Source organism: Macadamia integrifolia, unplaced genomic scaffold (genome assembly GCF_013358625.1).
Source record: "Macadamia integrifolia cultivar HAES 741 unplaced genomic scaffold, SCU_Mint_v3 scaffold_19A, whole genome shotgun sequence".
NCBI lineage: Eukaryota > Viridiplantae > Streptophyta > Magnoliopsida > Proteales > Proteaceae > Macadamia > Macadamia integrifolia.
This window is the reverse complement of record NW_024870640.1, coordinates 495,672-509,289: the sequence shown is the minus strand read 5'-3', so window position 1 is coordinate 509,289 and position 13,618 is coordinate 495,672. Positions and strand designations below refer to the sequence as shown.

Genomic DNA, 13,618 nt, shown 5'->3' with positions numbered 1-13,618 from the left:
AAAAAAAAAAAAAACAATTTAAAAAAATAAAATAAAAAACCCAATAAGCTTTTTTGACCGCTTTTTTGACCGAATCCTTCAATTAATCATCCGAATTATTCCGAATAATTCTCCGTCCGAATAATTCCCGAATCCAAATTTGTTAACTATGATCATGAGTCCTACCACCTAATTCTGATCAAGTCAAACAAGAATCCGAATCACCTACGCATATGGTGGCCCCTTGTCATCTCCCACCCTCCGTCCCTGTTTTGACAACAAGTCATGGTACTATCAGCAGGGGTATAGAGGGTGGGAGTTGAAATGGGACGGTCACCTTATGGGTAGGTAAGCCAAACTCTTCAACAAGGTGGGAAGATGGGGTGGGGCATGGTCACCACACTGGTCAAACACAAGTTTGACAAGTGTAATAGATGAAATCACATGCAGAATATCTCTATAAAACACTGTCCACATCAAATCTAGTTGTACTGATAAGCCTTCCTTTAAGATTCTACTTAACCACGTTTGTTCTTTTTTCATTTTTTTTTCTTTTTTTTGTAGAAATTGATTGAAAACACACTGGGTGGGGGGTGGGGTGTGGGGTGTGGGGTGTGGGGGGAATATTACAAAGGTCATGAAACAAAGCTTAGGAAACAAACAGACATGGAGAATGATCCTAAACAACAGAACATCTGCGTGAAGAACCAAAATAAGCAAAATGGTCAGCAACAGAGTTAGCTTGACGAAAGCATGCTGAAACAACACAGCACTAAAACTTTGGCTGAGCTGAAGACAATTCGAAATGATGTGGGAAATTCTCCAAGAGATGGAGTTGTTGTTGCCGTTGAGGATGTTGATCACTGATAAACAATCACTCTCAATTAGGATATGAGACAAATTCTTGGAGCGAGCAATTTGAAATGTCATCCTAATGGCGAGTGCTTCAGAAATGTAGGCATAAGTAGTTCCCACAAAATCTACAAACCCACAAATGAAATTGCCATTGTAATGTTCTTTTAATAATTATGGCCTTTCTGAAGTCACACCCCACGAGAATAGATTTAGCAATAATTGTTAACCCAAGGGTCTGCGTGGAGTCCCCCCAATGGTACCATCCCAAAGGCATTGTAAGACTTTATAATAATTTAATCTAAACCAGTTTATCATCCTCTCAATCCCATGATAAAGCAAATAATACAGCTTAGCTGTGCTTTGCCCCTAAAAACTTGAACAATAGAAACTAATACTTGTTCATTAGGATTGGATCATATCATTGTTGAATCAGATAATTCTAAGTTTATTTTCTCTTCTTTTTTCTTTTTAATGGATAGATGAAAGTTTAACAAGTACAAATAGAGCGAAAAGGAAGTACCACAATTATCTAATAATAACACAGTAAAAAGAAAGGAGTGTAGTACGTGACCCTGAGATGAGGCCCCACAAGAAGCTAACAAATCAGTGGCCGAGTTTCCTTGTCGAAAGATGTGTAGATATGAGATTTGGATGAATCGTTTTGCAAGTGCCCAACAGTCATCAATGATATGCTTTATCTGCCAAGGAATAGAATGGAAATTCCGCTATTCGTCTAATCATTGTCTCGATTATTCAAGACATATTTTGTGTAGATGCTATTTCCAGTCGGTTTTTTAGTTTTTTTTTTTTTTTTGTTATTATAATTATTATTTGGGTATTTCCAAGACAAGAAATATTATTAATAGCCTGGAAAGGAAGACTCTGTCAATTTTGTGTCAGACAGAGTGGTCACGTTCCACTCCTTGCCTTCATGAATTTGTTATTCAAGAGGCCCTAGGCTATAAACGATCTTCTTCTTACCAAAAAAAAAAAAAAGGAGAAAAAGAAATGATTGTAAACTTTGGACGCCTTTATCGTCCCATACAAAGCAATATTAAGAAAAGCAAAACAACTCCACTTATTTTTCATCATTATTAATAAGAAGGAAGACAGGATTGTACATGTCTATCTCTTTTGAAGGCTTCTGCTCCTCTAAAGCTTCATGAAGGGCACATCTATCACTTGATAACAACCATGGGAGTCACTTGAGCTTTTGATTCACAGCTGAAATCTTCAATTGCCAAGCAGAATGTAATTTTTGAAGTTGTTTTGAACTGGCATTCCCAATTTAATTAAAAATAAACAATAATTAAAAATGGAGAATGCGTTTGAGGCTGAAGAGGAGTCCACCACCATTGTTTGTAACTCTAGCAGTTCTTCATTTGGAATCAATCCAATGGTCTTAGCTTGCTGCATTAACATTATTTTTTTGCACATGTAAGTAAATTACAGGCTATTTTATTTTAAATTTTTAACAATTTAAATGAATTTATACAATGTAGGACTTGATTGCTCACCAATTAATTTGCCAAACCTCCTCCTCCTCCAGTTGATGATTCAACTCCAAGGGTAACAGCATTTACTTTGTCTGGCAGCAGAAAAAAAAAATGAATAAATTTTTAATTAATTAGAAAATTACAAGATTATAATGCTTTGTAGAGTTCAAAATTTCGGTTAGGGCACTTACGAAGCGGAGTTCTAAGAACGAAGAAGCACGCCCCCATAACAACATAGCAAAGCAAGAGGACAAATCCTTTCATGTAATGGGAAGTCCCATCCTGCAAGTGAAGAATCAATGTTTATATGATTATTTGTCTAGTTTCATCAATGATGAAAGACTTAGATTAATACTATCATTTTTGTTTATATATATGTTGGGTTGCGATGTCTTGTATTTCATCACTTGTGTTTGTGGGCTGATTCTGAAGGGCAGTAAGGCCCAAGGCCTGGGAGGTCTGAAGGAATGAACCCACCTAGCTATGCCTACGTAGATTTTACTATAAATTTATAGTGATGGTTCATTCTCTGTAATCCGAGAGAGATGTAATTACGAATGACTGTAACACCATATATTCTCCAATAATGATAGTGAAGTAGAACTCATCTCATCACGGACATAGACAATTACCTGTAAAGTGAAGGCTGTGACCAAGATTGATAAAGCAAGAGAACTAGTCTCAAGGATGTTGAAGTCAAGGTCCATCTCAATACCCATGATCCATGCAACCAGCACACTCAAGGGAATCTGAACCATATATATTAGCTGATTAATTAGAATGAATTTCAACTTTTGGGTGAGTCTGAAAAGAGATTAATTTATATTTAATTTACCACAAAGACAGAAATTTGTGTTGCAGAACCCAAAGCAACTCCCAAAGTTATGTCCTGCATCATGTCCAAACCAAGTAAATTTCATAGAGTTTCCAACAATTAGACCTAAAAAAAAAAATGAAAATTCTTAAGAAATTAATCTGCAATCACATCACATACCAACTTGTTCTTGAAAGCAAAAATGATTGCTCCTGCATGTTCTGCTGCATTTCCAACAATTGGTAGCAAGATTATGCTGATGAAGCTCACTGAAATACCCCATGACTCTGATGCATCCTGATATTAATTATATTAAACAAGCCACATTATTCACAAGTCTCAGTTTATTAATTACCTTTTTGAAAAGAATCAAGGAGATGCCAAGTCATTAAAGTATCAAATCAAAAGCATTTACCTCTATGGTACCCACAACATATTCTGAGAGGAGAGCTACAACAGCAGTCATTCCCACCAGCCAAGAAAATGCACTCCAGAAACTGATCACTGCCTCTTCTTCTGAACCCACTTTATCTCCCTCTTCCTCCTGATTATTTCCACAGGAAATCACTTGATCATCAGCTTTGAACAATTATTTTATTTAGGAATAATAGGTGGAGGAATAATATTGTGATAAGATTATCAATCTCTAATTGTTATATATGCTAGAACTTTCAAGAAAATGTGGACCACCTTTTTGTTTTCTTTAGCTTTTTCTGGTAAGTGTTGGCCTTATCAAAGGACAATCATCTCAGGAAGTAGATATCTCTCAATTTGTTCAGCTACCCTAGGGACCAAATACTTTAAGAAATAGGCATTTGACAGCATGTTGGGACCTCACTCGTACATCTCCCCAAGGTTTTTAATCTTGGTTCTCGAATTGGGATCGGTCTCAGATGATACCAATCTGATACTAATACGGATCATCTTGGATTTGATGGATTTACCCCTATTTGTTTTTCAAGTATGTTTTTATTATCTTTTTACCCTTGGTTGTACTAGTGGATCAAAATTGGATTGGTCTTGGCCAATACCAATCCAATCCAATCCGAGATTACAGACCATGCTCCCCCCACCTCAGCATCTTGATGTATCATTTTATGGTTGTTTCTTCACTACCATCTTTTTGATGTATTATCTTTGGAAGAGGGTTCGCACACCGCTAGCTTTCCTAGAGCTAGTGACTCAATCAATGGAAAAAAATCGTCTGTAATTTCGATCTCGTACAATTCCGTGAAATACCACCTTCCAGGGATGACATGTGTATTGATATCAATGCAATGGTCCAGATCTGATTTAAATGCTACTTCACTGGTTTAAGGTTTTATTAGTTGTATCAGATCTGGACCATTGTATTGGTATCAATACACGTGTCACCCCCTCAAGGTAGTATTTTACGAAATTGTACGGGATCAGAATTACAGACGATTTCAACCCCTCAATCACTGGGGGGGGCTATGATGGAAGAGGCATGTGAATTATTTGATAGGAAAGGAAGAGAGAGTGACACAGGCTACCCAACAGCGTACACAGCCTTTTCCAATATCTTTTTATGGCTATTCGTCAGTTTCTCCCTGGCTTTTGATGTATCATCTCTGATTTCTTGTTTGGATCTTTTGAAGGGTCCCCCACCCCCTTAGGCTTGCTTTTTGTGTGGCTATTATGTTGTACTTTATTTTTTTATTATAATATATTTTTCATAAAAAAAAAAAATCTTGTAAATCTTATGACAGCAAGGAATCACAAAAGGAAGAAGTGAAAATTGAAAAAGTTGAAGTGGGACTGTGGGAGAGAGGGAAGGGAGTTAAAGAACTTATATACCACTTGGGCTTCAAATAACTGGCGATGAGTCTTCAATTGGAAGAAGAGATAGGCAGAGTATGCAAGAAGCATGACTATACTGCTCACTCTTGACAACTGGAGAGTGGAGTCTGCCATCTGAGTAGTGCCATCAGTGTTGTAGTTCATTTTGAACAGGAGAGGCAATATGTGGCATAGAAGTCCCAGCAACAGAAGAAGAGAGTTCACATCTGCTTGCTTCTGTTAAAACCCAAACAAAATCACAAAATTGAGATCATATGATCAACCAGATAAATTTTTGCCTTTTTTTTTTTATATGGTAATCTCTCCTTACCCTGTCATATTTCTGTTCCTTCTTTATATTGGCTAGGCCCCCACAGAAAAGAGAGGTTCCAAGGACAAGAAGAAGGTTTGAAAGCACAGAACCCAAAAGGGAGCACTTCACCACCTCTATCTTATTCTGATGAAGAGCTAGTAATGCTATTATCAGCTCTGTCGCATTTCCACATGTTGCATTCAGTAGCCCTCCCACTGCAAAAACCCAGATCAATTTTCAGATTATATATACATATGAGAGAAAATGAGAGAGAGAGAGAGAGAGAGAGAGTTATTACCTGTTGGACCAGTGAAGTAAGCAATTTGTCTGCAAATTATTTTTTCCCAAAAAAAAAAAATTAGAAAAAGAAAGAGAGGACGAAATTGCCATTTCACAATTAGACTGGATAAGTGATTAAAGTAAAGGAGGACATAGAACTACTTACTCAGTGAGAAAGCTGATTCTTTCAGCAAGAGGGGTAAGCCCAAGCAAACTCAAAGCGAAAACCCATGGCTGTTACATTGAAACAAAACATAGACCATCAGAGAAAATGAAGTACACAATGCCCCCAAAGAAAGAAAAAAAAAAGAAAAAAACTCTCAAAAAAAATCATGGTTCCCATGTGAGGATTTTTTGGAAGGATTGAGTTCTACATTTCACCTAAATCCCAACATACCCATTAAAAAATAAATAAATAATCTTAGACCTGGGTCATGGGGTCATGGGGTCTTGGGTCATCTGACAGCAGTCAAAGAATTTTGGACTGTGCCATTAACCCATTTTAGTAAAAATATAGAATTTTGAAACTTACCGTTCCAAAGTTGTAAGCTGAAGCGATGATGGCGAGGGGAATGGCAGGGAAGAGAACAGAAAGCTTAGTTCCCAAGATGACTTCTTGGAGGTTCTTGAAGAACTGTCTCAGAAGGCTACATGGAATCTTAGAGACAAGAGAAATATCTGATTTCTTGCGCAGCGACGAGGAAGACATGTTGTGAGCAGTTCTTCCGTGGCGAATCTCTTTGCTGGAACCCTTTAGGTTGCAGCTTCCTCCGTTCTCCAGGTTCCAAGGCTCCTGTGAAGACGCCATTACTAATACAACCTTAATGTGTTACTCACACAGCTTTCGCTCAAATAACTGATAGCCTTAGTTGCAGAAACGACAACCTTTAATGGAGATCACTCTCTCCTCTTTTCTTCGTGTGTGACAAGTAGAGCTAACTGCTTCTGTATTAATACTGTGGGCTTTCTTGAGATAGCTCTTAGCGGCAGCTTCGAGGAACTTTCATATTTTGTTTGCTTATACATGATTTGGTACGAGACACAAAAAGGAAAATCATTTATTAAAAAAAAAATTTACCAAAAAAAAACAAAAAAAAATTATAAATGAATGAATTATCTGTACGGTACTCTATCAGAGGTGTCCAGCAGTGCATTTCTCTAGTGATCTCTGATTGGTGGGTCTAAACTCTTAAAAAAAAAAAAAATGTTGAAAATTTGAGTGAATGGGTGGTGGCATTGCTCATTAAACGTGAACGTATGCAAGCGTTAAACGTAACGCCTCCCAGCTATGCTCATTAAAATAATGGATACCAACTGTAGTCGTCAAAGGAAATTCTGTAACGTTTCCCATAGTGAAATTTCTATGCAGTTTCCTTGTTTCCATTTATAGGCTTACAATTGAACAACATTTAAGGGTCCGTTTGATAACGTTTCAAAAAACGCGTTTCTGTCATTTCTGTTTCCATAAACAGCAGAAACGGAGTAAAAAGCGTTTGACAAAACTGTTTCGTTTCACCTATTTTCAGAAATAGAAATAGAAATTTTTACTTATTTATGGTTCAAGAAACGACCTAGGCGAAACAAGTTCAATTTGTTTCGCTGTTTCTGGAAATGACTTGTGGCCATTCTTTCATTGGTTACTATCGACTTCTAAAAACATGACTTATCAAACACCTTCAATTACGTTTCTGTTTCTAGAAACGGAAATTTATGTTTCTGTTGTTTCTTGAAACATAAACGGCAGAAACGTTATCAAACGGGCCCTAAGTGTCCAACTAGGGCTCCCTAGTAGATTTTAAGTTGGGGATCTCTTATCGTTCCATAGTTCCACGTTTTGATTCCATCTCTACACAAACCTACTGCCATCTGATTAGAGTCGGATACTTTTTTTCTTAGGATTTTAGGTTAAAAATCAAATTTTCCCTATTGATCAACATTATCAAGGCATTGCCCAGTCAAGGTGAGAGCATGATGCGACAAATTTTGACTGGCATAACCAACCTCTTCCCTATATATATTAATTATATGTAGGATCTCGCAGATTGGTTATATGTCAATTTTTGATGATCCACACATATTTTTTGGTGAACAACCTGTTTATCACCCCTCTTTTGCTTTTCATGATTTGATGCTTTTGTTTTAATATAATTTTTTGAATTTTATGTCAACAAATAGTAGAAAATCATATTTATAAGAAGATTTTTCTTCTGTTATCATTTTAAATTTGAACAAGTGGAACTATATCGTAATTAGTATTTTTACTGGACTAAATTTCTACAAGTAATTCAATGGCCAAATTCCACTCTATGTTTGAAAGAGCCTATGGGTTTGTCAACTGTGGGTTATTTATGCTTTAATAAATAAATTTCATTTTACCTAGAAAAAAAGAGGGAAAAAGAATTTGTCCACCTACGGTATATAAACTCAAGTACAAGAGGACGTGAAGGGCAGTGTACCCCCCCCCAATGCACTGAAGATGCCTCTGTGAGTCCTCCCATTAGCATTTATGCAGCATTCTCTTGCCCCCAAAAAATATAAAGAAGTGCTTTCTATGAGAAAATGTGATTCCTAAGCGTACATGATGACCAATAAAAATACATGAGAAAGCATCCACTAAAAAATCATTTCTCAAAATTGAGCTGATCTTTTCTCCCCTAATATATTGAAGCGCAGGGGCACAAATTGAAGGCTGACTTGACTGTATACGAAAAAGTTGAGTGCCAAGCACACTGTCATGTCTTCAATGATGTTTTATTAATTGAATGGGAGAGGATTCCTTGAAAGAAGATGTGGCCCCTATGTCAACTCGATGGCCAATGGGAGTATGTGCAAAAGCATCAATAGGGGCCGAATTTTTGCTTTTCATAAGGATTGAGGCAATGGAGATCATGCAAAGAGTTTCGGGACAACTCATCATGGACTATAACGCACATCTTCTGTGAAGCTAATGTGTCGTTGATCAATTAGCCAAGCATGCTGCAATGACCATGATTAATAATGTTTGGGAAGTATTGCCCTCTTTTGTTTTGGAAAATGTAAACTAAGATGCTCAATATAGGCCCAGATACAGGTTCTTATAATATATTCTCAGTTTTCCACTTGGGTGGTTACTCTGCTGATGGCAATGCCAAAGGTGGTAACTGCTCATAGTGGCATTTGGTTTGGGATGTTAGTCTGTTGATGGCCATGCCAATATGAATGTAATTATATTCTTTTTCCATTACAACAACAACAACAACACAACACAACTTAGCTTTATCCCAACTAAATGGGGTCGGCTACATGGATCCAAGCGTTCATATATTTGAACATCCCACTCACGAATCGGCAATCTTGATCATAGCCCTCCAAGTAGCTCTGTACGATGCCTTAGGTGAAGACTTAACTTTTGCATGTCTCTTCTTACTAACTCATTAATGGTTATTTTTGGCCTGCCCCTAACCCTTTTAGCTCCATCCATCTGCATCCGGTCACTCCTCCATACTGGGGCATCCAAAGGCCTCCTTTGGACATGCCCAAACCATCGTAACTGATATTCTCTGAGTTTATCTTGAATTGTGGCAATTCCTAAATCGATTCTAACCTGGTCATTTCTTATTCTATCTCTCATGGTTTTGCAGCACATCCATCTCAACATTCTTGCTTCAGCCACATTTAACTTATCTACGTTACGCTTATTGACTACCCAACATTCTACATCATACATCATAGCTGGTCTTATGACAGTTCTGTAGAATTTTTCCTTGAGCTTTAAAGGAATCCGTCGATCACATAATACTCCGGAAGCCCCTCTCTATTTCATTCAGCCTACTTTAATTCTGTGAGAAACATCATCATCAATCTCACATTTCTTGTTTAAGGTAAAGCCTAGATATCTGAGGCAGTCACTTTGCGAGATCTCTCTCCCCTCAATTTGCACTCCCTCGCCATCGATCCTCAATAGACTAAAGTTACACATCATATATTCCATCTTCGTTCTACTTATCTTAAGACCTCTCGATTCTAAAATATATCTTCATAGTTTCAACTTATCGTTAATCTCTATCACAATTTTACCGACTAGAACAATATCATTTGCAAAAAGCATACAGCACGGGATCTCTCCTTGAATATCCATGGTTAAATCATCTATGATAAATGTAAATAGGTAGGGACTCAATGCAGATCCTTGATGTCACCCGATAGTAGTTGGAAACCCAGCACCCTGGCCTCTCACTGATCTCACACTAGTCACCATATCTCCATACATGTCTTTAATTATGTCCATGTATTTACTTGACACCCCTTTCTCCATTATTAACGATGTTTTTCTTGTTGACTCTTATAGCAAAAAAATGAGGATCTAGGCGGTCATTTCATCCCCCTCTGTGTCTTAGCATAGGGGCCACATTATCTTTCAGGCTTCTTTTTCCCTAAAAAATTTATAAAAGGAAAAGTATGATTCAAAATACTTCTTTCTTTGTTCTTATTTCTTGCAAGGTTTGAACCATTGACCTACACCAATGTTATTTTTACAATGCAAAAGGAGTTGAAAATGTTTACTCCCACATTACTTATGGAAGAGAATTGTATTTTGGTTGATTAAGCACAACTTGATTGTGTCCTAATGTGACCCAGTAATTAAGTGCAACAACTATTGAATGGCCTAAGGGATTGTTTTATCTTGGAGGTTTATTCACTAGAACTCATATTACATAATAAGAGGCAACTAAGATTTTAAAGACTGTGATTGGTGGCACGACTCAACCCTACCAAGTGTTCGTGATTTTGTTCATGCACCAACATCTCCTATTGAACATGGTTGTTTATTTCAAGGGTTAAAGCAACCAAGATAAGTTATGTATTATCTATTTATTTCCAACAGTAATTAAGATCGTAGTATTGAATTTATAGAAGTTTGGCTTATCAAAGTTCTCTAAATGCAATGGCTGTTCCGGCAATGGAAAAATTGTAAATAATCTATGATTTTGACAAGATAGAGCCATTCAATGGTTTTGATTGTAAGAGGTAAAAGCAAATGGTAATGATGTTTGCCTTGATTCAATTGATAGACTCGCTTATTTGCCTTGAATGAACCTCTACTGGTGGAGAGTGATGATCCCAGTCTCAAGGTCAAAAGAGAGAATTGTTTGAAAGCAGATTACTAATTTAAAAGCCAAATTCTGAATTCATTGTCAAATGAGTCACAAAAATATCTATACTCCCTTTGAATATGCATACACAATGTGCAATGCATTGGGAAAAGGAAGGAATGTGTACGTGAGAACAACTGAAGTTTCTAGACCTCTCCTCTTGTGAAAAAGATGATGAATACTTTCTTGATTAGAAGTCGCCACTTAGATAGGGTTTAAGACCTAAAACTAAAATATTGGTATACCACTGTATAGTCTTTGGTATTGTTGTTCAGTACGGTAGATTTTATTTCTAACCAAAATGTCTAAGAATACAAATTTCCAACTCTAATCAGATGGTAATGGCTTTGTGTAGAGATGGAATACATATGTGGAACTAAGGATGCAATAAGAGATTTTGGATTTTGAAAGTAATTTATAAGGGGCCCTAATTAGACACTTAAATGTTGTTTAATTGTAAGTTTATAAACGGAAACAAAGGAAATTACTTAGAAAATTCAGTTTAGGAGACATTATTGAATTTTCTAAGACTAATATTGGTACATGTTATGTTAACGAGTATAGTTGGGGATGAGTTACCTTTAGCATTTGCATTCATTTCGGAGGAGCTGTAACTTTTGAATATAACTACAAGACATGAGTCATCTAAGAATTAGCATTCTATGAAAAAAATATTGTATTAATTGAAAGGGAGAGGGTTCCTTGAAAGGCAGCATTACCCCCCACCAGCACGGGGGCCAATGGGAGCGCGCGCCGAAGCATCAACAGGGGTGCATGGGATTCCTATCTTTCATGGGCCACACTACTTTTCAGGCTTCTTTTTCCCTAAATGAATTTATTCAAGGAAAAGTAAGTTTTAAAACACCTTCTTTGTCTAACTAATTTATATATATTTATATAAAACATTCTTTTTAAGATCAAAATAATTTTGGTCGGACATGAGTTGTTAGGAAGAATCTTTAGTCTTAATTCCCTCTCTGCTGATGGCCATGCCGAAGGTGGATTTGAGTGTTAAGATTGTTCAATTTTGTCTATTTGGACTTCTTTCTATTATTCTCATTCTTTTTTATTATACTCTTTGCTGTCCTTAAGCAAAAAAAAAAAAAAAAAAGATCTTCATCATTTAAGAATTTATTAAAGTTCCAAATTGGTTTATCATATAGGTAGTATTTATTAAAATTACTCACTCCAAGTAACAAACTACGAAGAGAGTAAATCAAGGTCCACTAATCATAGTAAAAAAAAAATTCATCTTAATTCCTTAGTTTTGAACATAAATTCGAATTCTAAGTTCACGGATCAATGAATCAGGGTTTGTTAATTATGATTAAAAGATTTTAATGTTTATAATTTAACTCTTAAGTTTAGTCTTCAAGCATTCGAAATTTAAAGTTCCTAATTCATAGTAACTCACAATATTTTATTAATGAGCTAGCTAATTTGAGTGGAGTATAATTGATCTATTAATGATGAAGTTAACATCCATCTTAGGAAATCTAAGCTAATTAACTCATTATTAATAAGTTTGAATTTCAAATTCATTAGACAATCAAACAAACGCATTAAGTTTCACCATATAAGTTCTAAGTTAATTACTGAATTTAAAGTTTGAATTTTTAATTTATTAATCACTTGAACATTCAAAGTTTAAATAAAGAAATTAGTCAAACGAACTTAGTCATTCACAGTAGATTACATTCGACTAAACTACTATAGTCGATGTCCTCGATTGACCACAGACAACAGCTACTATAATATGTATAATATCATTGTAAAACCATACTCTAACCAACATATATAATTTTAGGTATATGCATAGAAATTTATTTGACAAATCCTAATTATTTTCCAAGAGGGGGATGACTCATATCTGAAGCTGGTATGATTCAGTTATTCAAAACTAAAGTGTTAAAACAATAAAAAATATTTGTTTAATTTTGTTGGTTTCTTAACCAAACTTGATATGAATCATTAAAGTAGGTTCACATCCCAAATTAAATTTTGTTGTGCATGTTTAATAGAATTTGAAAACTTTAATTAGTCACTAAAATTATTCATTTATGAATGATTAATAAGTTTGCTTCAATAAACTCAAAAGAGGGAAAGTGTGTATTCAACGCATACCGATTTGAATTCAAAATCTCTTAATGAATTCAAATTAATCTATTGGTCAGCTAAGAATAGAATCCTAAGCCACTTACTTCAATCAAAGAGTTTTTTGCCCTATATCTTACCAATCATCCCCTTTGATTGATGAGTACTTCTTATCACAAACTTTTTCTTTGATCTACCATACATGTGTTTTAGCAAACACTTAAAGACTTATGAAATCAACTTTTACTTTTTTATGCTAGTGATCTCAAAAGACTATCAAAATAGGAATGATAGAGGAGTTAAAGATTTAGTTTCTTATCTACTAAATCAGTATATAGACAAAGTATTCTATAGACTCCTACAAACATTAATTCTTCTAAGGTTTGAAGACATCCATGCAAATCATTTCAAATCTATTTGACCCTACCTGTAAAACGACATAAAAATAATCATTTAGATCATATATTACCCACAAGAGCACTCAAAAGTTCTCTATGACTCATTGAGACAATTTACAAGCAATTGGTTTATCAAATATAGACAAGACAGAACAGTAAATGTGATTCGTAACTTGATGTTTACAGTAGACATACATTTTGTCTTACCTAATCCAAGCTAATTTGCTCTATACTTTGGATTATCCATTAACTATCTCGATTGGAGGAGAGCTCTCATCTTTGATCTACAACACATCGTGATCATATGCTTCAAGAAATGTCTTCATATTATTTTTCAAATTTTTGTTATTAATCATTAAAGCATGGTGATTGATTTACAACTTAATATTCTTTCATCATAGTAATCAATATCATCATCGAACTTGTTAAGGCTCTGTTTTGAGGAACTTTACTCTGAT

General features: G+C 35.5%; 1 protein-coding gene across 1 annotated transcript; it reads right to left on the bottom strand.

Annotated features, from left to right (window-relative positions):
• Positions 1-1,888: 1,888 nt before the first annotated feature.
• Positions 1,889-6,470, bottom strand: LOC122071294 (vacuolar cation/proton exchanger 3-like). Its single transcript, XM_042635621.1, has 12 exons — positions 6,069-6,470; positions 5,703-5,770; positions 5,556-5,584; positions 5,276-5,472; positions 4,963-5,181; positions 3,560-3,688; positions 3,325-3,441; positions 3,166-3,219; positions 2,963-3,079; positions 2,522-2,612; positions 2,352-2,422; positions 1,889-2,244 (listed from the first exon to the last, which is right to left on the bottom strand). The coding sequence occupies exons 1-11, from the start codon at positions 6,342-6,344 to the stop codon at positions 2,355-2,357; spliced, it is 1,365 nt and encodes a 454-aa protein (XP_042491555.1). The 5' UTR covers positions 6,345-6,470; the 3' UTR covers positions 1,889-2,244; positions 2,352-2,354.
• Positions 6,471-13,618: the final 7,148 nt, after the last annotated feature.

Bases quoted from the DNA above. Each gene is read 5' to 3' on its own strand.
- LOC122071294 (XM_042635621.1), bottom strand. From the start codon at position 6,344: ATGGCGTCTTCACAGGAGCCTTGGAACCTGGAGAACGGAGGAAGCTGC. The intron at 5,585-5,702 runs GTAAGTAGTTCT...AATAATTTGCAG, and splicing joins AGAATCAGCTTTCTCACTGA to ACAAATTGCTTACTTCACTG. The intron at 5,473-5,555 runs GTAATAACTCTC...GGGTTTTTGCAG, and splicing joins TTACTTCACTGGTCCAACAG to TGGGAGGGCTACTGAATGCA.